Source organism: Triturus cristatus, chromosome 11 (genome assembly GCF_964204655.1).
Source record: "Triturus cristatus chromosome 11, aTriCri1.1, whole genome shotgun sequence".
NCBI lineage: Eukaryota > Metazoa > Chordata > Amphibia > Caudata > Salamandridae > Triturus > Triturus cristatus.
In genome coordinates this window covers 140,863,325-140,887,875 of record NC_140594.1, presented here as the reverse complement: position 1 = coordinate 140,887,875, position 24,551 = coordinate 140,863,325, and the positions used below count along the sequence as shown (strand labels likewise).

Below are 24,551 nucleotides of genomic sequence, written 5' to 3'. Positions count from 1 at the left end.
AGTCTCCTCTTTGTAGTTGAGGAATGACTTCTTGGAGGGAGGTCATCTTGAACTTTTGAGTCTTTATGAACCTGTTCAGGAATCTGAGGTCTAGAATTGGGACGTAATGTTCCGTCTACCTTTGGTATGAGGAAGTAGGTTGAGTTCCTTTGTTTTTGTGGCACCATTTCTATGGCTCTTTTCTTTAGCAGTTCTCTTGCTTCCTCCCTCAAGTGTGTCAGCTCTTTTGTTGTGCGCACTCTAAGATTTGGCCTTCTGTTTTGCGGTGGCCTTTCCAGGCCTATACAGTACCCATATTGTATGAGGTTTAATATCCATTTGTCTGATGTTATTTTCCTCCACTCCTGGAGGAAGTGTCTTAATCTGCCTCCTACCGGTGATGTGTGTGGAGGAGCTGTTGAAGTTTTTGTTTTTTTGCTGGTTTTTGTCTTGTCTCTTTCTGCACTTCCCGAGGTCTCATCCAGGAGTGCGTTGTTTCTGCTGGTGAGTCACTTTCCTGTGGGAGGCTGACTTTCCCTCTGGCCATTACCTCTTCCTCGGCCGCGCCCTCGAAAGGATTGTCCTCTGGGCTGGTACTGCCAGTTTTGCTGCTGCTGTCCCTGCTGCTGTCCCTGGTTACCCCCTTGATAACTTTGCTGGGTGGTTTGGTGTGTTGCCCCAGGCTGATGATGTCCTCTGCCTGTTGGTCTCCTGGAAGGTGTTCCTCTTCTCATACCTCGAAACTGCAGCGCCCCCATAGATCTAGCTGTTGCGTTATCTTTCTTCAGCTGGTTCAACTTTTCATCAACTGGTGCTCCAAACAGTTGTTCCCCGTTGAAGGGTGTGTTGAGGATGTTGTTTTGGACCTCATTTTTGAACCCTGAAATTCTTAACCAGGAATGTCTCCTTTTAGTGATCCCCAGCATCATCTGCCTGCTCGATGTCTCTGCTGCGTCCAGGGCTGACTTTAAACATATATTAGCCATGTTCTTCCCGTCTTCTACCAGATGACTTGCTCTTCTCTGGTATTGTTCTGGTACGTGCTTGAGGAGTTCTCCCACTTCTTCCCAGTGCTGGTATGCGTGTCTGTTGATGAGCGCATTGGAGTTGGCAATGCGCCATTGTATGGCTGCACTCCTTTCCATCTTCCTACCTATCATGTCCATCCTCTTGCTTTCTTTGTCTGGTGGAGGGCCAGAGTTTGTGGGTATATTTGCTCTTTTCCGAGCTGTGGATGTGATGATGGGGTCGGCTGGTACTGACCATTTAATGTACATGGGGTCCTTCGAAGAATGTTTATATTTTTTCTCTGCTCGTGGAGTCACAGCTCTACACATGGCAGGCTCTTTGAATGCCTCCTTCCCCTGGTCCAGCACACTTGGGAGCATGGGCAGGAACTGGCTTTTAGTCCGTGAAGGCAGCAAGGTCTCCAAGAGGAAGCAAGACTGGGGTTTCTCTTCCTCTAACTGCACTCCATACGTCTCAGCCGCCCTTTTGATGACTTGATTGTAGATCCCTATGTCGTCCGGCGACGAAGGCCTCGACTGATATGAATCTACGCCCTCTTCTGGTGATTCGGCGTTGAGATCTTCCCACTGCAAGTCGTGAGCCTCCGAAGAAGTCGACTCTTGGTAAGTCTCATCTTCTTCCCCTTCGCCTGTCCCGTAGTACAGGTCCTCTTCCTGTTCCTCTCCAGGTTCAGGTGTGTTTGGCGCTTCAAATTCCTCAACGCCCTTGTCTGTTTCGGGTGTAGCCTTCGACGAATTTTAGCTTTTCGTCGAAGTCTTTGTTGCGTTGCAAGATGTTAGCCATTTCGGCTTCGAGGGCCTCGACCTTCCCCATCGCGGTTGTCAACGTTGAAGTCGAAAACTGTCTCGGGCCTTCATCTTTCAACGTCAAGGCCTCTTTTTCGTGGCTGCTCTTCAGGGCCTTTCCCTTGTCTTGGGATTTCGCCGTCTGGGGGTCCTTCTCAGAGGATCCGACGGTCTGTTTGTCCCTGGATGCAATAGTCAACGTCGAGTGCTTCGACGGCCCTGCTCCTTTCGAGGACTTTGGCTCGCCTTTGCGAGTATCAGTGGAGAGTTTAGGGTTCGACAACTCTTACCTCCTTCGATGTTTTCTTTTCGACCTTGACAACCACGACGTCTTCTGGTCCTTCTGCTACGTTGTCTTCCTCTCCGCTGGAGAGTCCCAAATCTCGTAGCGATGGGGGCGCCCCCTGCACCTGCATGTTGTAGTTTGCTCTTCTCTGTCTCTCCCTTACTCTGAGAGTCTTCAGGGTGAACGCTGCACAGGCGTTCTAGTCCTCGCTTCGATGGTCGAGCGGCAAGCAGAGATTGCAAACCGGGTGTTGGTCCTTTTGCGCGTACTTGTGGTGGCAGTTTGCGCAGAATTTGAACGGAGTCTTGTCCATCACCGCACCCAGGGAGCCCTCTGTATGCGCATTCTCCTTCGAAAAACGTCGAATTCTTCGAAGTTCTCTGCACAGTAATTGAGTTTCTTCTTTACTTGGTCTCCGGTGTCTTCCCCGGTGATATAATCCAATCTTTCGCCGATTCTTCTCTCCAAAGTTCTTGGAGCTCCTTCCTGTTGATCCAGACCCAATGGCGGAAAAAAGAATCTGAAGATGGCGACCAAAGGTGGGAGCTTCCGGAGGAAGCGTGTCGACGTCACGAAGGACACCAAATGGTGGTATGTCAACGCCCACCTGGGCCAAGAAAAAAAAAAAAAAAAGAGAAGAAATACTACAATTCCGGACCCAACCACTAGATGGCGGAATAATGCACAGCATAGTGAATCCAGAAAAATTCACGCTGCAAAACTGTATTTCCCTCTTTCTCTTCCATGTACCCAAACCCTAAAGCACTAGGAGACCATTTAGGGTGGGTCGCAAGACTTTACAAACAACAACTCCTTTACTCCAACTGCAGTTACTTACATGGACGGCAGTGAAACAGGGCTACAGTTGGTGATTTTAAAGGGTGGCAGAGCGACTGGCATTGATGTATGTACAACCGATGTACTGAATACAACGCATTTCAATTTCCACAACGATGTACTATTGTAAATGAACCTGGCATACAGGCAACGGTGTAAACATTCTACGTTTTCTGCTCTCAAAAGAGCAAGGTGGCCAATCACACTGATGATGGACAATTCAATGTATCAATCATTTTCCAACAGAAAGGAGACGGGCTAGCAGCATTTTCGTTCGCCTCCATGATGCCTATATTCGGCACATCAGTCCCACATTGTTGCATACAAACCAGATTATCTTAAATTACTTTGGCAAAGGAGATTCTCCACAGAAACAAAATGTCATAAACCTGGGTCCAAAAATAGGGCACGTGCGAACACTGTTTTTCAAATATTGTATTGTAATTGCATTTATATAGCGCTTACTACCCCCGACGAGGCGTCAAAGCACTTTTTTGGTGAGTAACACGCTACTCCGGAACCCATAAAGGATTAGTGTTGAATTAGTATAGTGAAATATGAAAGTAATTTGAATGGTGGATAGGTTAGTCAGTTATTTGGATTCAGAAGGATAGCAGAGGGAAAAAAGGTTTGTATTTACATAGCGCTCGTTACCCCTGATGGGGTGTTGAAGCACTTTTTTGGCGAGTAGCACGCTACTCCGGAAACCCATAAAGGATATAGCAACCACGCACTTTCAGGAAAGGGTTACGGCAGCCCATCCAGCCCTAAGGACATCCCACTACCTTGCAGGTCATCTGGATACGCTAGATTGCTGCAATGGCCAGTCTGGCCTTGAGCACACCTCATCATCACCATGTCTGTCTGCTCAGCCCACAACATTCCTAGAACAGTTTATTGCACATCTACAGAGGACGAGTCTGCATTTAGCAGTGTGCAGCGTGGATGAATTAACATCGGACACATTCAGCATCGAAGCATCTTACCTTCAGCTTCCTCTGGCATTTCCTCCTCATTGCCGCTCATCCCTGATGCCTCCATCTCCTCATCTTCGTTGGCAGGAGGAAAAGAGACTTCTTCGCTTGGTGCTTCAGATGCCTTTTTCTTCTTCCGCCGGGCATTCCTTTCTTTCTCCTGTCGGATACAAGACATACAAAGAAAGCTTAATGATGGCAGCTGTGATACAACCATATCACTGGTTGTTTCTTGAGAATTTGTGGGGTATTCAATCTGGTTTCTACACACATTGCCCAGAGAAGAGGAGAGGTTGTGTGGTAAAGCCTGCGATTAATAAAATAATACTGGGAAGGCAAGTCTTTCACAAAAATGGTCACTGTCTACAAATTAACTTTCATATTGGGAATTTACAGGCATCTAATTCATGAGTGGGATTTTAAGAAGTACGGGAAAGCCCAGTTGCTAGCACAAGGGCTGTACATTCATATTTTACAAATCTTTACAGAGGCCAAACAAAGTAGTGAACAATCAAGGAACCACTAGGGTGTCTGCACGCCACCCTAGTCCAAGAGTCACCTCTGACTTGCAGAGGACACAGAAACCAACATATGGACGAGCATTAGTTGAGGGTGGTTTGTTATTGTGGTAGAACTGCCAAGAGTGGACTGTAGTTCCAGAGTTCTAATCCCAATATCTACATTTCATGATAAACTGTGGGATATCGAGTTGACTCTTCAGCTGCACGGTATGCTTGGAGCACTTTCATCCTAATCGCAGTCTTCGAACACTATATAAATGTCTTTGCACTGGAGCATCAACTACAAATCATTTCTCTGGGAGGTCCAGTTATCAACCACTCATACAAAGTCCAGAAAATGTATAACAGAAGCCTCCTCCATGGAGCAGCCATGCACTCTTCAAGCCCTTTACCCATTCAGCCTTAATCTCGCCAACAAAGGTGCCTACAGCCAGGCACAAGTATTTGTGTGCAAGGTAAATGGTGGTAGCGAGTGCTGGTGGATGACGAGAGCACATTTGGGCTGTGCTGGATGTATGATTGGAGTTCTGTCTCAATGTATTCTGTTGTATGAGAGCGCATGGTTTGTCCTGGTAGGGAATGTGAGCATGTGGTAAAAGGAAACATGAATAAGTGCCAGAAGGTAGAGAGGTAATCAAGCAGGTGGTATTAGCTGCGATCCGCAAAAATACTTGGAAGAAAAGGTACAACACTCCAATTGCACAGACTTGCAGTACATTTGCTCTGCTATCCATTCTGTGGTTCAGAGAGAGAGAGAGGGCCGGACAAAGCCATGCAGTGCTTAGCAGTGGGAAACTGTGGTGATAAACAGATACAGACATGTTCTCGATAAGAGTGGAGGAGTGCGTCTGTTTTTTGTGGTTATCCATGTTTTTGGCAGAGTGTAGTTGGCTACTGGGACAAAAACCTTTAATCTTCACTTAAACCAGTCTTGCTTGTACCCAATGTCCGCATCGTGTTTAGGGTCGAGCCTGTGAGTGCATGCGTCTCGTTTGCGAGAAACTCTTGTAGTCAGAAAAAGGGCTTGGAGCCCGCCCATTGCTTACCATTGGTTGGCTGGCTTGCGTGGCACTTTTCTTTTCAGCCTCGTAATTCATCAAGGCATGCCGAACATCATTTCCCTTCCTCTCTGTGGAGCAGGGACCAAGCACTGATTGATTCAACTTAATCAGTGCCCGCTCGCTGCTCCCGAAGTGATTGAGGTATTATTTTGTTCTTTTAACTTTTAGTTCCCTGCAAACAGAAGGTGTTTGACTGGCAAAAATGTGCCCAGCAGGACGAACAAAATTGCAAAGATTTATTTTCTATAGTTAACTTTTTATTTTGCCAAGTCTTATTTTCTTACTTTGCACTCATGTTTTCTTTGGTTTTTGATTGTGGGAGCTGTTCTCAAAAGATGAGGATTATGTTATTGCAAAGCGACATGGTTTCTTTTTGATGTGTAATTTCTGAAACGGTGCTTCAACACATAATCCTGCAGTAACCCTAATCTTCCCCACTCCAATCTGCCCCAATCCCCCCACACCAATCCACCTCACTAAATCCTATCCACCCCAGTATAATCCAATCCACCTCACTCCAATCCATATAACTCATCCTAATCCACTCCAATTCAAAAGAATTTGACCCACACCAATCCAACAGAATTGGACCTATCTGCCCCACTCCATTCCAAAAAAATCTGCCCCGCTCCATTCCAAAACTATCTGCCCCGCTCCATTCCAAAACTATCTGCCCCGCTCCATTCCAAAACTATCTGCCCGCTCCATTCCAAAACTATCTGCCCCGCTCCATTCCAAAACTATCTGCCCCGCTCCATTCCAACTATCTGCCCCGCTCCAGGCCAAAACTATCTGCCCCGCTCCAGGCCAAAACCATCTGCCCCGCTCCAGGCCCAAACTATCTGCCCCGCTCCAGGCCAAAACTATCTGCCCCGCTCCAGGCCAAAACTATCTGCCCCGCTCCAGGCCAAAACTATCTGCCCCGCTCCAGGCCAAAACTATCTGCCCCGCTCCAGGCCAAAACTATCTGCCCCGCTCCAGTCCAAAACAACTTGCCCCGCTCCAGTCCACAACAACTTGCCCCACTCCATTCCACAACAATCCGCCCAGCTCCATTCAACAACAATCCGCCCCACTCCAACTCAAAACAATCCAATCCAAAACTATCCGACCCACTCCAGACCAAACCTATCCGCCCCACTCCAGACCAAACCTATCTGCCCCACTCCAGACCAAACCTATCTGCCCCACTCCAGACCAAACCTATCTGCCCCACTCCAGACCAAACCTATCTGCCCCACTCCAGACCAAACCTATCTGCCCCACTCCAGACCAAACCTATCTGCCCCACTCCAAACCAAACCTATCTGCGCCACTCCAAACCAAACCTATCTGCCCCACTCCAAACCAATCTGCCCCACTCCAGACCAAACCTATCTGCCCCACTCCAGACCAAAACGCCCCACTCCAATCCAAAACAGTCCGCCCCACTCCAATGCAAAACAGTATGCAAAACAGTCCGCCCCACTCCAATGCAAAACAATACGCCCCACTCCAATACAAAACAATACGCCCCACTCCAATACAAAACAATACGCCCCACTCCAATACAAAACAATACGCCCCACTCCAATACAAAACAATACGCCCCACTCCAATACAAAACAATACGCCCCACTCCAATACAAAACAATACGCCCCACTTCAATACAAAACAATACGCCCCACTTCAATCTACTGCAATCCATTCCAATCCACCCCAACCCAAACCACCCAAATGCAATCTACCTCACTCCAGTCCTCCCAACACCCCCAGTCCACCCTACCCAATCTATCCCACCCCCTTTAATTTCACCCCACTCCAACGCAGTCCATCCACCCCACCCCAGTTCAGTCCACTCCTCTCAATCCAATCCATCCGGCCCACCACACTCCAATCCACCAATCAATCCCACTCCAATCCAATCCTCCCACACTCCAATCCACCCCTCCACTCCACTCCGATTCACCCCACCCCAAACCACCCTACTCTGATCCAATCCACCCCACCACAAGCCAATCTAATTCACCCCATTTCAATCCACCCCACTCCAATCCACCCACTCTACCCCAAGCCAATCCACCCCAATCTACTCCAGTCCAATCGAACCCACTGTCTCAATCCACTCCAACCCACTCCACACTATTTCCCTCCACTCTTCGACACTTCTGCCACTGAACTCTATGACACTATACTTCCCCTACTCCACTCTACTGCACTCTATTCCAGCAAATCCAGTCTACAACACTCTACTACCCCCCCACTCCACTCGAGGACACTCCACGCCACTAACTTTTAGGCGTGCTGAACAGCAGCCACACAAATGTACAGCATGGCAAAACCACATTGCCAAAGCCAATAGCCTTGTAAAGGCAAGATCTATTGGCTTTGCCAATGCTTGTTAATTCATTGATTCTCCTGCCCACTGTGTTTACAAGTTCCCATTTATGAAGTACCTGCCAACTTTTATCTAAAGGACAGCTCGGCCAATCTAGCTCTTCTCTGGACAGTTCTCTACTTCTTATCTGCAAAATTCCTTCGTTGATTAATACTGGGAACCCACTGGGCACCAAGAAAGCCTCACGCTAGGGCAGGAGGGGACGAGGGCACTTATTTCTGTGAAGCATTGGCATAAGCTTCCGGCTCCATGCACTTTATCCTGAGCCTCTGCGGCCCACGCAGGCTCCAGTTGGCCAGCTCATATAAATGTGACCTCCACTCTACTTGGAGCTAGCTCAACTAAGCGCACATAATCAAAACAAGGACATTGCTTGGATGGCTGTCAAGCCTTCTCTTCTAAAGCCACTTCCCCCTTCCAGGTGCTGGGAACCGCTTCATGCCAGCGGTCTGAGCAGGAAGGGCAGAATCACACACAGCAGTTGGACTCAATTTCCTAGCATTTTTCGGAGAATTTCAGTTCCTTGGATGTCTAAGTAACTATCGCCTCAATATTCTTATGGTACACAGAGGTTAATAGGAGACGTGATAACAATTCTGGCAGTAATATTATGCATTTAAAATACACTCTAACTTTCAAAGCGAGGGGCAACAATACTCATGATAAAAGACAATTCTATGCCATGTCACTTAAACATTTTGCACTAGGGAGAGATGTGTAGAAATGTAGTCATAGAATGTTCACTCTAAAGCTGGAAAACATATTTCACAGGGAAGAAGGGAGCCTGTGTTGGAAGTCGGAGCTTTAGTAAGCGCTTACCCTCCTGCCTCTCGTCCCTACTCCAGACCCATCCACCTTTAAGCGGTCTTCAACTCCCTGCTCACCTACCTGTACGCATTTACTTTCACTAATATACACACACACATATATATATATATATATTTATATATACACACACAGGGCTTTGAATGGGATGAAAAAACTGGGGGGGGGGGGGGGGGTCTCCCATAGGGGCGTGGTCAATGTAATTAAGGGTGTGGCTTAAAACACATACGCTAAAAATCTGTGTTGCGCATAGTGTGCCGCCCGACTGGTATTTGGCCGCTTCTGGTTATTCATCCAGATATAGGATTCAAGTGACATTACACGTACAAATGGCTTCGTTGTATATAATATAGAAAAGGGTTCAGCTGTTATGGGCGAGATTGTGGTGTAAGGCTAGAGCAGCAGACTTTCGAGTCGAAGAAAGCAGGTTGGAGCCTCACACCCGCTCAACATCCTGTGATTCAAAAAATGAATACGTCCTTGTGTAATGTTACTGGTACTCATGTTTGTGTTCTAGAAAACTGAAAAACAAGTCACTTTGAAGTTACATCAAAAGCAGTGACAGGTGCTACTATTGCAGAGTTGTGTCCCCGATAGGGACCAGTTTCGGCACCTGCTTTTAAGGAACTGCTGGTGCTGAGGACCCGGCCAACTTAAAGATATATATATACACACATACACAGATAGATAGAAACATGTATTTTTCATTTTCTACCCCCACACCCACGACAAGAGGTGGAATCTTTCGGTAACCTCCCCATTGCATGCACCAATGCCCTCCCATACTTCTGCAAAGTGCTTTGCCATACACATATCTGATTCTCTTCCTTTTACTAATATAGATCCTAAGTTCTAAACTCTGGGCCCTTGTTGCTCCTCTGACACTGTTCAGCATATTAAGTCAGAAATGTCCTTCCGGTCGGACCTAGCCGTCAAGGCAGTAGTGTGTTGTGAACACGTGTACAGATGCCCACTTGATGGCCTAACAAAGTAGTAGAACAGGTACTCTGCGTGCCAAAGCACTGGTTGCAGCAATGGCTAATCACCACAGCAAAGGAGGCATTTTCCTCTGTTGGTGGTCTGGAGGGAGGTCATCAACCCAGCATCGGGGAAGAATCTGGCCCACTGGAAGTCCATGTAGAGCTTGTAGTCATCATAAGAAGATAACAAGACATCCCAATCATCTCCACTGTCATTTCCGAAGCCTATCTGATTCTGACCAGAACCAAAACCAAAAAGTGTGTGAAGCACTCAAGGGTGGCTCCATAGCAGAGGCATCTTTCTATTTGAATCTGACTGAATGGGGGGACTGAGTTCATCAAAGTGGATTCAGGATGTGGCCTCTTACGAGGTGAGTATGGCTCGGAGTCCAACACCAGTATCGGTAGAGGGTCCTCATCCGGCACATGGGCTGGCGTAGAAGGAAAGAGCACAGATTTTGGCCTCTGCCCGAAGTCTGTACCAAAGCCAGTTTGGAACCCAAAGTGGATTGTAGAGGCACAGAAGCACTGAGGAAGGATCCGTCAGTGGTAGGGGCCCAAAGGTGCACCAGAGGGAACTGGAAGAGTGCCAAAGATAAGCAACATGGTCCTCCCTAAAGGCCTCAATTTGTTGTTACGTTGCTGATGGCTCAGGGAAATCCAGGCACATTAGAAGAAATTGTGGAATTAGCTACTCTGTGGTTTGGGAGCAAGACAGAGTGACACGCTGATGCCCTTGCAACTTCTCTGGAGACAGAAATCGACTGGGTGGAGAGCAGTTCCACTTGGCTTTCTTGTGTGTCCCCTAGCACTTTGATTTAGACTTACCCGAACACTTCAACAAGGACCGGTCATGGGAACAAACATGGGAGTGGGTCCGTGCTCTCACCTTCAAGCAGGCCCCAGACTTGAGGTTTCTTTCGCTATAAGGCGACGTACAGCTTTACTTCACGTTCCCGAATCGCCTTCAGATTCAAGCAGCCTAATTCCTCACATAAATTGGAATCAAGTCGAGAGCCCAAACACCAAAGGCAATCTTTGCACTAGTCTGTCTAAGACATTTGCTAGTGACAGTCCTGGAATGGTTTAAACCCTGTAGTTAGTAGCTGGGACATAGTTCCTGTGTATAGTGTTTGAGGAATTTTTGAGAAAATATCTTGTCAAACCGACAAGGTAAAAAGGGGAACGGAGCTCAGGATCCATGTTTGAAGGGGTGGATAGAAAGGTGCTGACTGACGGCAGCGTGCAGGGGTGGTGCTTATAAAGGTCTCTGTCACTTCCGGACAGATCATAGGCAACGCGGATCAGCAAAGCGCCACCTTCCACTGTGAAGGAACTGCTATGTAAAGGTGTCCGGATCCACTGTGACATCTTTTATTCTAAATGTAAGGAATTTGCGGTTAGAACCATCCATCGGAAGCAATGATACTCTCAGCAGCATCAGCTAGGGAAATGTGTGCAAGTGATGACCAATCCAAGAGTTCTAGTACAAGTGACCACCAATTTACATCTCATGTCAACAAGTACTCACCAATTCACATCTCCTGCGTAGGACCAGACAACTAGCAGACAATCGCCCGTGCCTATTATTGCTTTTTGTCTATGCAACAGAGTGCACTTGTATTCAGGGTTATTTTTTTAGAGTGAACACAGCTACAATGCTATGGAGTACTGTAAACTAATGGATGGACGCCCTTGACGTTAGTAAGGTCTTCAATAAAAGGGGCATGGGTTACTGGCAGGGTAAGAAGAGAAAGTAGTTTATGTAAGAGAAGAGGCATTTGATGAGGGGGCGGGAGTCTCATCAGAAGCTGTCCACCATCCTCTGCAGCTTCTACAAGCATGAAGTGTGCGTGAAGAGATGGGTTTGTAGGTCCTTGAGGGAATAAAGGAATTAGCCTTTTGAATCTACCACCCTAGTGCAATTTGTTTGGATTTTTTCCTTCTTGTAATTTCTGGTCTCTAGCCAGGGTATGCTTCGCCTCTCATCCCAAAATTCATCCCAATTTAATTTTCCTGTGTCCAAGGCCTGGGATGGTGGCAGGTCATTTCAGCTAATCTGATTGGCTTTCAGCCAATTGGTGGTTTGTGCTTTAACCAAACGACCACACAATGCCAAAAACAGGCGAGGGGCGTTCCACCCCAATGTTTTTTTCCAAGACTTCAATGGGTGTGAACAGGGTGTTCTGCCCAGGAAGCGCCACGGAAAGCAATATGAACCCGACACATCACGTCCCTGCCCCTGCTCCCTCCCTCCTTGTCCAGCCTCTGGGTTTGTTCAAAATGGCGTTGTCCAGGGTCTCTGGCCACATGTCTGAAGCCCCATCCCCCCACGCTGCCTTCCCTCCTTGGTGCAGCCTGGTGCCTGGCACCTAGTGATGGATGAGCCTGTAGCCCTACCCATCATCTCTTCATGGAGAGGTGGCCCTCGCTTGTGGAAGAAAGGTTATCAATCCATCCAGCTGAGGTCAGCCCTCAGCCTGGGTCTGGTCATGGATGGCTTAGAGAAATATGACAGCTCTGGATGACCCAAAAGCAGTACAAATATGACTTTGGACTCTGCAGAATACTTATTTTCACATTAGCTACATTGGACTTAAGTGTGTGTCTGGAATCTGTTGGCCTAATGGAAGTTAATCTAGCCATGGGCCCCACATTCCCATAGGGGAGTAATGAAGTGAAAAAACAGTAAGACACACTGACTTTCCCTAGAATGTTTCTTTCCAGTGTATAAAGCCTATTCCATGTCACCACCCAATGTACACATGTGTCTGCATGTAACCAGCCGGGTGTCCCTTACTCCAGCTGCTGAACAGTGGACTGGCCAAGCCAGGGGAACACCAGTAAAATCCCCATGCAGTCTCTTACATCCTGAGTTCACTGTGGGTGAGTCCCAACTTATGAGGCTCCCCCACAGTAAAAGCTCAACAATTAGGTGCTCAAAAAGCGAAAAATCCGGGCGGCCCGTAGTGTCAGAACCACCTTCCAACATCATCCCATTTTAATTTTCCTGTGTCCAAGGCCTGGGACGGTGGCAGGTCATTTCAGCTAATCTGATTGGTTAAAGCACAAACCACCAATTGGCTGAAAGCCAAAGGACCACACAATGCCAAAAACAGGCAAGGGGTGTTCCACCCCAATGTTTGTTTCCTAGACTTCAATGGGTGTGAACAGGGTGTTCTGCCCAGGAAGCGCCACGGAAAGCGATATGACCCCCAGCACATGGTTCAGCACCACCCATATTGACTTCCTAATACACAGTCAGACTACTGAGAATCTGAGTGACAGGGGGTGTGGTAAATGCGCTGAAAAAAGTCAAGTCTGTCCCCTGTCCCCACGGAACCCTCCTGGTTCCTATGAGCAGTGCTTCATTTGTAAAAGAATAAGTGCTGGCAGCCAAAGTTTAAAAAACTGCTTCAAGAATAATGCAAACAAAAAAAAAACACAAGGAAAAAAGGCCATTGCTCTAAAAAACACAAAATGAACAAAAATGCTTTAAACATTCGGCACATCGAAATCAATTCATGACAAAAAATAGTCAGAAAACACAACTCGATTCATAGAAACAAATACATCATTAACTTTCAAACAATGGATATTTCTGACAGAAAAGTCTCAATGGAGTGGATAAACGGTACTAATTCACTTTCCGGAAAATCAGTCATGTTTTCGTCCACTTCTCAATGTTCTATTGGAAGATGGAAAAACAACTATAAGACGATGGCTAGGCTGGGACTGCGCCTAAATCCACCTGGCTATTAAAGCGGTCTCCTCTCTGCATCACAGTCATCATGGTATGATGTCGAAAACAAATGCACTTTCAGTGTTTACTGAACGAGTTGAACGTCAGCGCTCTAGGTAGATACGTACAGTAGGAATCATTTTGACGCCCTACGTCCATGTTTTAAGATGCGCAAACCGTGATCCAGGGCGCACGCTCACTGCACACCATTCAGGTGGAACATTAAGCTACGGTAGCGTCTCAGACATGATCCTTTATTTAATATGAATGTAATTAGAGTTTTCGGTGCGCTGGGAACACATACGTCCTTTCTCCCCTTTTATTCTTTTCAAGTTTCCCCCATTCAACCACAAAGCGGCTTTGCCTCGCGACGCGGCCAGGCTTTTGTCGCGATCTATTTTTATCAAATTAGAATTTTGCGCGCCGTCTGGGCAGACAGTGGAAAGCACTTGAGAAACTGCCATTTGGGGACTCGAAAATTACAACAACAAAAAAATGTAAGTGTGTTCAGGCCCTGCGTTTCCAGATCTCCTCGGTAACGGGGCTTTCATTCCTTTTCGCGTCTGGGTTGTTTTTGTAGACTGGTCGTGATGGAAGTTGGGAACAGTTTTTTTCTTCTTCTATAAAACGCGGAATAATTGGTCCTTTTTTGTCGGGAAAAGAAGCGCAGACATTTGCGGCGATGAATAACAGTTATGCCTCGGCAGAGCACTTCCGTTACTATGGCAAAGGCCATCTTCAGCTAAGAACACCCCTTTCACCCCCTCACCTTCCGACCGCGGAAGCACACAGCATCATATGGCACTCAGAGAACACACCTCTTCAAAAACAATACCTACGCACCCCTCCCTTGGACTCGTCGGCCTTGGTCCCCAGAAACACCGCCAGCTTCACTTAACCTTCAAAAAGCATGCGTTACGATGGAAAAAACATCATTTAAACAAAATTACTCTCAAGTAAAATGCATCGCACTGAAGAATGATCGTCTGTGCTCAGACTTTAGAGAAGGTGCTATTGGAAGTAAACATACCCAAAACACCAACTACTTCTAACCAATCTTTAGGCCAGTCTACAGACTTATCACCCCAAAAAAACATGGTTTTCCATTCAGATCGCAAAAGCTATATGGTTATTTGAATGGTCTGTACTTTGTTTGCTACAATGTATTTTGCAGTGTCACAGTTTATGGTTTAAAGGACAATAAATATACTTTGTTGTACCCAAAAGACAACTCAAATGAAAATGTAAAAAAAAGGCCATTCTTCCCCATCAATGTTGTGAAAACCTGTGCTGGTAGACCCCAACCTACGAACCATGACCGTTACACGCTGCCTAAGTGAGGGACGCTGCACGTAGGCATCACCCACACTACTCCCCCCCCCCCCCGCATTACTGTTATCACAGAAACCTAGACCCAATTGTGGCCGTCCAGATCACCTTTATCCTCGCTCCGTATTCCTGCCCCTTCAGTAAGTGGGTGCTTAATTCCTGGGTAAGAGCCGTTCCAATACCTCCTCTTCGACCAAACACAACCACCCGTGTGTCCTCTGCTTGCATCCCTTACACAGTCCACTTCCACTATTCATCAGGGCAACAGCAATGTTTTTACAAGAGTTCAACATGGCCCTGGTGCCTTCTACCACAAAAATTACACCCAACACCAACCCTCTGCCTTGCTCTCCATCCATGCCTTTACCAACTCCTTCCATCGCCCAACTGACTCCAGTGGGACATCTCTACATCACCGCCAATGTTTCCATCCCTTAAAAAGCCGGTCTGACAGCGTTTCAATGAAGGACGCAACTGCTTCACATTGCAGTCTTTAATCCCCCTCACCCCCCCCAAAAAAATACCATTTACATGAAAAAAATTCTCAGTGTTGTTTTACGGACACCCCCTGCAACCAGCTGTGATCACTGCCTCAAGAAGCACATTTTTCCATGGACAACCCAAGTTAACATATCATCTTTGCTGGAGAATCCCCTGTAGGAGAGCAAGGCCAGAGGGTAAAATTACACTTCTGGTCACATGATCCGACCAGTGACACCTCCTCATTGCGGTTGCACCCCAAGAGTGGGTTTGTCGGATGCTGAAAGCACCTGCATTGTTTCTTGCACGCCATCTACTAAAATAGTCCTGCACCAAAAGCTATAGCGTAGTAACAGGTAGCCTTTTGCTGCTATCAAAAAGTCTCTCTCTAACTTCTCTAGTACTTTATCTGCTCAGCACAATTTTTTTTACAACCTCTGTTCACCTTCGGCGGCACCAATAACTTCACTTGTGCACCAAGGATACATTTTCCCTTATATCATGGGTATATAAGAGAGCCTTCGAGATGGATGCTACAAAAAGGCAGTAATATTATGTTGGCATAAAGACTGGCCTCTCCCCGTTCATCGTTAGGATTGTTTCAGAAGGAGCACAGACCCAGCGGCATTGGTCCTACACTTAAAGGGAGTGGAACTCATTTTTTCAACAGGCATCCCTAGAACACTGGACTATTTGGCCAGGACCTCAAAGCTGGGCAGCTGTTTGGAATATTGCACATCACTCATTGCCCCTACAGCAATGCTGCATCTTTCATCATCCAGTTAAAAGGTATCACCATCTACAGCGTTCACGAAGAACCCTCCCAAAGTGGAAGACAGTAAGACCCAGATATGCTCCTCTAGGAGAGGCCCTCTCATAGGACACTCCTAAAGCCTTCTGATGGCGGGCTCGGCCTTCTCCAGGGGTCCCCTCCTTGCACCTCTAAGGTCTGTGGTAACTTCTTCCACATACTGCTTGGCTGCAGCAAGACCAAGTTTTGAGGTTGTCATCTAAACTCACATCGTGTTCAAAGCTCCTCCAAGTAACAAAGGTCATGGCGTAAGTGACATCACCTTGTCTCACAGCGGTTATTCAATTCTTACGAGGCGCTTGAGTAATATCTTTTTATTCAATAGGTGCTTATATGTAAATAGCATTCTTTCATACATTAATAGTCAGATAAAAATAACACAATGTCAGAGGGCCTATGCTCAAAGTCCCCACCAAACTGTTCTTAGTTTTCTGCATATATGTAACCCAAGAGTACCACATAGTCTCTTTTTACTTTCCCTAGAGTTAGGGTTGTCATGGAAACTTACGTCTTGATACCGAGGCTAAGTACGGAAGCCATCTTTTGGATGAAGCCCTGGAATAAAGAAACATAGTTTGCATGCAATCTCCCTGCAATTGACTATTTTTGTCTCAGTAGCCCCTTGTCAGTAGAAAAAGGACCATTTCCAACTTACACTCCCTTGTAGCGGCAAAGATGGTCAAGAAAGCATCTGTAACCCCATTGATGCATCCCCAGTGGTGGAGGTACCTGTTCTTTGTTAAAGCATCACTGCCATCTGCGGCATCAGACGGGTACCCAGAGTGTATCCAGAGAGTAGCAGAGTGCCCCTTGAGATGGTGCCAAGTGGAAGGCTCTTCTTCATCCAGCTTTGTGGACTCACACAAGGACAGATCGCCTTTAGAACAGTCATTACAGCCATTCTGTTTTACAGAGACAATTTTATGGGCGCGTTCCCAATCAAGGACTTGTCTACAGTTCATGTCTCCATGTTTGTGTAGAAAACAAAGTTTGTTCTGGCACCTAGGTAGACACCACTGAAATAATTTCCTTTATCGGAAACGGAAAAAAATCTCAACACTCCTATTCGGAGGCAAAACACTGTCGAGCCAGTTCTTGTTTTACACGTGTTTATTTTGTTAAGGCAGCTGGCGTCGTTTCATTCCCTTCTGTGCTTATTTTTCAAGCTCAAAGGGAAAAATACAGAATTGGGCACAAACTCAACTGGGATGCGTCTGACCGCAAGAATCTATTGCTAGAACTGATCAAGACGTAATGAGTTGTACCACAAGACTTTCTCAGTCCATCCAGGGCGGATCATTTAGCAAAGTTTAGATTTCAACCAAAACTGCGATTTTTACAAAACGAGTAACGAAAAAAGCCTATAGATTTCCAAAGACGATGGATGTCTTCTCTATTCGATGACATTGTTGGCAGTAGACAAAACGTGCCAAATAAGAGGATTTTTGCCCCCACCCACCAGAATGAACGCCATTAGCTAAGGAAGGGTTGTGGCCACTTAATCTGATTGTCTGAAACCTCGACCATTCAGATTGGCTGAAACCAAACCGAGATTCCATGGGTGGGAACAGGATACTCAGCCCAGGAAGGCGAAATGCCTTCCAGTCCATGGTTCTGCACTTCCCACAGCAATTTCTTAATACACAGCCAGCGCAGACTGCACGTAAAACTGGTATTCACTTACTTTTACCGTGCTAAACCTAAAGGTCCTGTTAGGCTGTGGAAACAGAGCATGTGGGTTACCCAACAATGGTCAGCATACCTTCCTTTGTCATATATTTCAATCTGCATGCACATCATTGACATATAGTTACAGACATACCAGGAGTGCTCTTCAAACTCATTTCTGTAGAAATGTGAACTGTGCATAGAGTGTTCAGAAGATGAGTCATTACATGTTGCATTCCCTAGTAAATAATGTACACATTCTGGACTACAAGTGTTACAGCATGGAGCTGTCAATCTATTGCGCCATTAACCTCTTCAGTGCCCATGACGAGATAGTCTCGTCATGGAGCACGGTCGCGCTGTGCCCATGACGAGACTATCTCGTCATGAACCCCACCCACTAATAAAACGCCCGGCACAGGAGGGGGAAAGGGCGTGGCACAAAGGGGTTAACCTACATGAAGTGTTCAGCCAGCAGCTTGATAGGACTAGATGTTAGCAGCCACACAAACCAGAAGCCGTTGAACAATAATTTCAAAAAGACAGCCAGCAGTGGTGTTTGTGGACGGCACCGGTCAAACATCCCAATCTTATAGTTCTCTTATGCCCACTCCTTGAGTTCTGACTGCCCTCAAAATTGTATTCTTGGTAAGTGCTTTCACAATATTAGGAGGGCAACCTAATTTCCTTATTCACATTGAACTTTCCAATTCGAATTGCATGTATCTGTAGTCACTTTTGTTTTCAATTTCTTTCCATATCTCATTTTTCAATTAATTTCCAGACATTGGTGTCTTTTTCCACAACTTTTTTTATTAAGTATCCAATTCCATCACGTTTAAAACAGACCCAGCCAAAGCGTTTAATCCCTTATAGAGACTTCATCAGGGCAATTTGATTTATCCTCCTTCTCAAAATTCTTCTTTTCCATTCATTCACCGTTTAAATGTCTGGGCTCCTTTCGAGCAGCCTTTAGGCGTGAGTGTCCCAGTCCTATCCAATCGATCTGTATTAGGGATGAACCTCGTTGGCTGGGTCTGTTTTAAATGTGATGGAATTGGAAAGTTCAATGTGAACAAGGAAATTAGCTTGCCTTCCTAATATTGTGAAAGCCGTTGGAAGTAAAATAATTAATCCCTTAACACTTGCTGGACAAATACTCTCATATAGGTATCAATTGCATAAAATATCCCCATTTAAAGTATTCCAAATTAAGATCAGAATATCTTCCCATTTAAAGTCAGACTCCCCTTCAAATTTATAGTTATGCATTTCTGCATGCTAAGGCAGCAATTCTTGCAGACTAAGTCTCTAACGCTCCCCTTTTTTTTTTTGCTTAACGCTATAGTCCAATATTTAAAAAATGAAGTATTCATCTTCTCTTTCAAGGTTTCCTGAACCCAAGTCCAAGCATTTTGGGAGTCATCTCTGCCTTCCGGATAATACATGCAACTAATTTTAAGTTTAGTTTTGTGCTAAGAACAACATTTTGTACATATACAATAGATCTGGAAAAACAAATGACATTATATTTACAAATCATTATAAATTCTTCATCATATATTCTCTGAAAACTATTACCACTATCATACCTGTTGTGAAGTTCATAATCCAGCACGAATTAAGAGCCCACATTGTGAATACTTATCAATCTCCTTCTCCCGGTATTGAAAAGTAATTTATTTCCTTTTGTTCACCTTGCTTTTAAATACTTTGAGCTTTTTTTCCCAGTTTAAAATCTTTCTGGTGCGTGTCTTTTGTACTTGTGCTTCTTTTAGTTCCATTATTCTCTTTCTCGCTAAGAGACCCAAAATCGCGAGCGGCATCGATTATGACCCGCACCCACTCGAGTTTCACCAACTGGGACAGAGGTTGCCCAGGCTCAAGATCCTTTGTGCAAATCAGCAACTCAGAGAGCGGCTGATCACACCGGCGTCTCCCAATCGAGGATGAAGTCTGAGCTCTTAATGCACAAGCTAATGCCTTTGCACGAGAGAATCCTAATCAGTGGCGGGTCCTCCATTTAAGCGGAGTAGCGTCGCCCCACTTAAATTACCCCACAAAGATGAAAAATAATACGGTAATTCATGACCATTCTATTTTTCATCCTCCCATCCGGAACCAAGCGTCAGGACAGGGACGCTGCTGATTGTCAGCAGGAGGGAGGAGAGTGGGCTGTTTGTGCACTTTTCAAAGTGCACATGTCCCTTTGGCCGGCCGTCCTGCGACAGTCAGCCAGATATGCGCAATTTGAAACCTCTAACCCAGCGCAGACCTCCAGGGCACTGGGGAGCGGAGAGTGAGGCCGCCCCCTCCAATCAGGGCACAGCTCTCAAGGCATGAGAGTAGCGCCAAGATTGGTGCCCGCACTGGATCCCGCTCCTGAAAAGAGGTCCAGAGCGGAGGACGGAGGTTCAGGCAAGGTTTGTACACAATATATAAATATTTGTGTGCTCCCCACCCCCTGTAGATGCCAGCCCCCACTGCTTATGCTAGTTTGAATTTTCCTGGGACTCAAACCAATTGCAATTTACAGAGCCTAAGGGCCATGGCAAACAGAACTTTTATATTCAGACGGGGCTTCCCAAGGGTTTATCTGCTGGAAACCTTGGTGCAAGGGAACATGGGAAGAAGACACGTTTGCGACAACAAACTCACAATGGCTAATGGCCAACTCCAGAAACACTTCAGATACTACATTTGCAATGTTTGCACTACTCTACACTAATTTCACACAATTGCAGATAACTGGAGTTCAACCGGAGCAACTGAAGTGAAACAGGAAAATAACTTCCTCAATACATTAAACTGTTAACCAAAAACAGTAAACATTGTTTACCACTAATCCGGAAGACCGCATGCAATTACAGCGTGGTCGTTACAACAACCACATTGTAACAACGCATACCATTACTCCGCAAGTCGGAACAACGACTTGCGGAGGGGTCAGAAGGTGTTGGATTTAAAATCCAACACCTTCCCTACTGTTGCACAGACTGGAGTTGGAATAGTAAATTATACTATTCCAACATCCAGCGCCCCCCTAGAGCAAGTCATTGTTCCGGCTTGTGGAGTATTGGTATGCGTTGTTACAACTTGGTCGTTGTAACGACCGCGTTGTAATGGCATGCGTGATAAGATGGTATATTATCAAAAACCCAGGACTGCAGCATGTCCATGGCAACGGGTAGTCATAATAACAAACAACAACATTTTCTAATAACACATCAGCCAGCCATAATTCAGGAACATCTAAACTTGTCTATTTGTGTTACCACCATTAGAGCCCCAATGAAGCCATGCGGAAAGGCTGGGTTTCCCATAAAAGTGGTAAGGTCAACTAAACCTAAAGCCTATCGAAATAACTAATTGAAAAGAAACTGTGACATTAATGACTCGTGGTAATCCTTGAATCCTAAATGTGTTGCCTAACGTGGTAAAGGGTGGTACTCACAAATTGTCCTAACTGCGCTGCCTAACTGGGAGATACGATACAGTGATCACGGATAGTCCGATCTTTGCTGCTTAACTCGGTAATAAGGTGGTAATCGTGCCTTGGCGGAGCTCTGGTGCCTAACTGGGTAACAAGTTAATATTCGGGGCTTGTCCTACCAGTACTGCTTACTCGGTTAGGAGACAGTAGTTATGACTTATCTTAAATGTGCTGGCTAACTGGGTAACAAAGTGTACTCACAACTTGTCCTAAATATGTGCCTAATTCAGTAATGGGGCAGTACTCGCAACTTGTCCTAAATGTATTGCCTAACTGGTTTAGGAGCAGGCACTCACAACTTGTCCTAAACTGTGTAGTCGGCGGCCTAGGAGGTGGAACTTGAAACTTACCATTTTTAATTTGTGCTGCTGCAGAATCTCATCCAGGTTCTGCCGCTTCTTGTAGTTGAAATAGAAGTTTTTACACTGCGACACGGTTTTGGAGCCCACCATTCTGGCAATCGCTGACCAATTGCGCCCATGTTCAAGGAGACCTTTGGAAATAAACAAAAAAACACAGCGGAGGTTAACTAATGCCAGAGAACAGAGCTTTACTAACACACAAGAACCAGGACCTGCGCATTCACCTCTACTTCTCCTCTTATCCTTGCCAAGCCACACCCTGGTCAGTTTCAGGTCTAGGAGACTTGATCACATGACATCGGCAGACGGGAACCACTGTGGACTGCCTCCATAGGTCAACTAACTCATAAAGGTATCTATCCTTTTGCTCATTACTGCTATGAAAGACACTGCTCAAAGCGGGTCCTTAAGGCTAGACCAGGGGTCTCCAATCTTTTTACTAAAGAGAGTTACTTTTGTTCCATGAAAATCATCCAAAGCTACCAAAATTATTAGTGTTGTACACTTAAGGCAAGAGTACATTAGTGTCCACCCTATGCAAGATTACTAGCTGTGATCGCCTTGGTACAGGACTGCCAGCAGTAATATAAAAAAGGAGTAGTCAGTATGGAATACCGCTACAACGGCAATAAACAGCAGCCACAGCTGCAAAACCCCAGCACAAAGGGGATAATGTTAGAGATTATTCTCCCAACGCGGCATGATTTATCATTCAAATATCAGCTTTAAATATATTTTTTTAATTATGGGTTCTGAAAATGCACACATTTTCGCCTCAAATACACACTTTTCAATTTTGGCATTCACATATTCAACCAAGCAAAAGTTTCTAATTTGGTATGCTGGGTTACACACAGGAAAGCTACTCACAGGTAGTTTGGGAACTACCAATAGCTCTCTAGGTACTCGCTGGAGAAGCCTGGGCTAGACCCATGACAGATTTCAGGATAACTTCAGAGTATGTAAATGATTACAATGTACTTCAATTTAATTAAACTTCCCCCCATGGAAATGGCCCTCTTGCTACAACATCAGATACTCCATTACAGCCCCGGGGAAACAGTGGTGTCAAGTTGGAATTAAGGGTGCGGATAAGAGAAACTATCTGGGAACAATGAAATCCAGCAAATCTCACACTATACCGCAAGCGTCCACTGGCACAATACTGGAATGAGCTTTCCTGTGTACTCAGGGATATTGACGCTTTCTTACAGTTTTGTAAAGAAATTAAAACCTTTCTTCTATATAAGAATTAGAGGTCTTCCACGGTTTAATAGTTCCAAAGTTGGACATGACGAAGCTGCATAGCTCTTCAACACTCATACGTACACGGTATATCACATGTTAAGTTAAAATGTTAAAATTATTGAAGTAGTTTACGACATTGGGGGTTCTAGAGACAAGCAGCAACAAGTCCAGAAAGCTATGAATTACTACACAGATGTGTTCCAGCCTTATTTATTTATTTATTTTAAACTTTATTTATATATTTTGTTCCGTGTGTTCCAGCCTTATTAAAGTAATTCTTTTTTTAAGTTTGCATCACAGGGGAGGACAAAGCTTAATGGTTTTATTGGAGAGGATTATTTGTCTTGTGAACAATCTGTTCTTTAAAAACAAATATCTAATTTAGTGTCACAAAGTAGTGATAATTGACTTCAGTGCTGCAAAGTGACATTCCCCAGTCATGCAAGATGACTTAGTATGTTAAATATTAGTCGCTGATATCTGCTGATGTCCGCCGGTCAGAAGTTCAAATGTCAACTAGATCAAGTCAACTTTTCATTCTCATAAAGCTTGGTAAATTTACGATTTTTCAAACCAGGCAGTATTAACATCTGTTATTTACTGAACACAGAGCCAGTAAAACAGATGTATGAAGCTTTTGATACAAAAAATAGATTTCATAATGATGTTACAACACCACTTTGGGGAAATGACACCACTGATCAGCAATACAGAGAGATGACAATGCATGCTTACAGAGGAAAACATGTACATGACTCTTTCACAAATATAGCTGAACAAATAAAAATGCTAGATCAGGAGGCAACTTTAAGACAACAAGTCTCATATGAAAGAATCTTTTCATCACTAACAGGCTGTTTGCAAATATGGGGCCACGAAAAAGCCGGAATTCCAGGTTAGAACACTAGTTAAGTATGTTTGCAGGGCAAAAAAGACGGTTTCTAAGAGGAGGGTGTGGGGATCATATATATTTCAATAACCCTAAAACTTAGGGGGTACATTTAGCAATGAGATGATGAGGGAAATACACAAAAAAGAAAAGATCTAATTTTCTTGACTTTTTAAATATTTTATAAGTCAGACCAAGCCGTGGGTAATGTTCCTGTGACATTTGATAAATGATATGGTCTATATTGAGTTAAGAGAGAAAGAGCGTTACAGTGCACACCGTATTAATTACTCCCGTTATCTTCATTTTCATCTTCTCAAAATTCACAATTGATTTAGCGTGCAGCCTGGACAACGAGATCCACCCATGTCCCACGCATAACAACTACGTAAGAGGGAGCGAGATTTCACTCCAGCCCGAGCACAGCTAGCTTTGCAATTTGCAAAATATTGGCTGATAATCCATGTTAATAACACAGGTGATTCTCAAATACTCCAAAAGAATTTCATATATTGCTTTAATTCACAACGTCACACGTAGGATGCAGTGGCATTATTAAAACAGTGTTTAAACGTATAGCACATTCACTCAATGGTCTACCCAGTACATCGTTTTCCCTCTATCATCAATACATTTCCAACAAAAATATTACCTAAACCTGCCTCTACGATTGAATGTGCTATACGTTTAAACATTGTTTTAATAGAGGCCACAAAAAATCACAAATCTAATGCTAATGTTCTCTTACTCGTAGTGAACCCCTGACGAATGGCCCATCTAGGCCCGAAATGCATTGGGTAACAGATGCTGCGAGTTCGGGATGTATGTTGTATTTCCTTCGTGCTCAGAAAAAAGGCCCGGATAGGCATGTCTG

The 24,551-nt window shown here is 45.1% G+C and overlaps 1 protein-coding gene across 14 annotated transcripts in view; it reads right to left on the bottom strand.

Annotated features, from left to right (window-relative positions):
- Positions 1-24,551, bottom strand: part of NCOR2 (nuclear receptor corepressor 2) — a 1,213,077-nt gene that overhangs the window by 239,272 nt on the left and 949,254 nt on the right. For all 14 annotated transcript variants that reach the window (XM_085635706.1, XM_085635715.1, XM_085635711.1 and 11 more), the window contains 2 exons: positions 21,529-21,671; positions 3,903-4,050 (listed from right to left, as the gene is read on the bottom strand). In XM_085635706.1, coding sequence (XP_085491832.1) covers positions 3,903-4,050; positions 21,529-21,671 — 291 coding nt within the window. The remainder of the gene's footprint in view (positions 1-3,902; positions 4,051-21,528; positions 21,672-24,551) is intronic.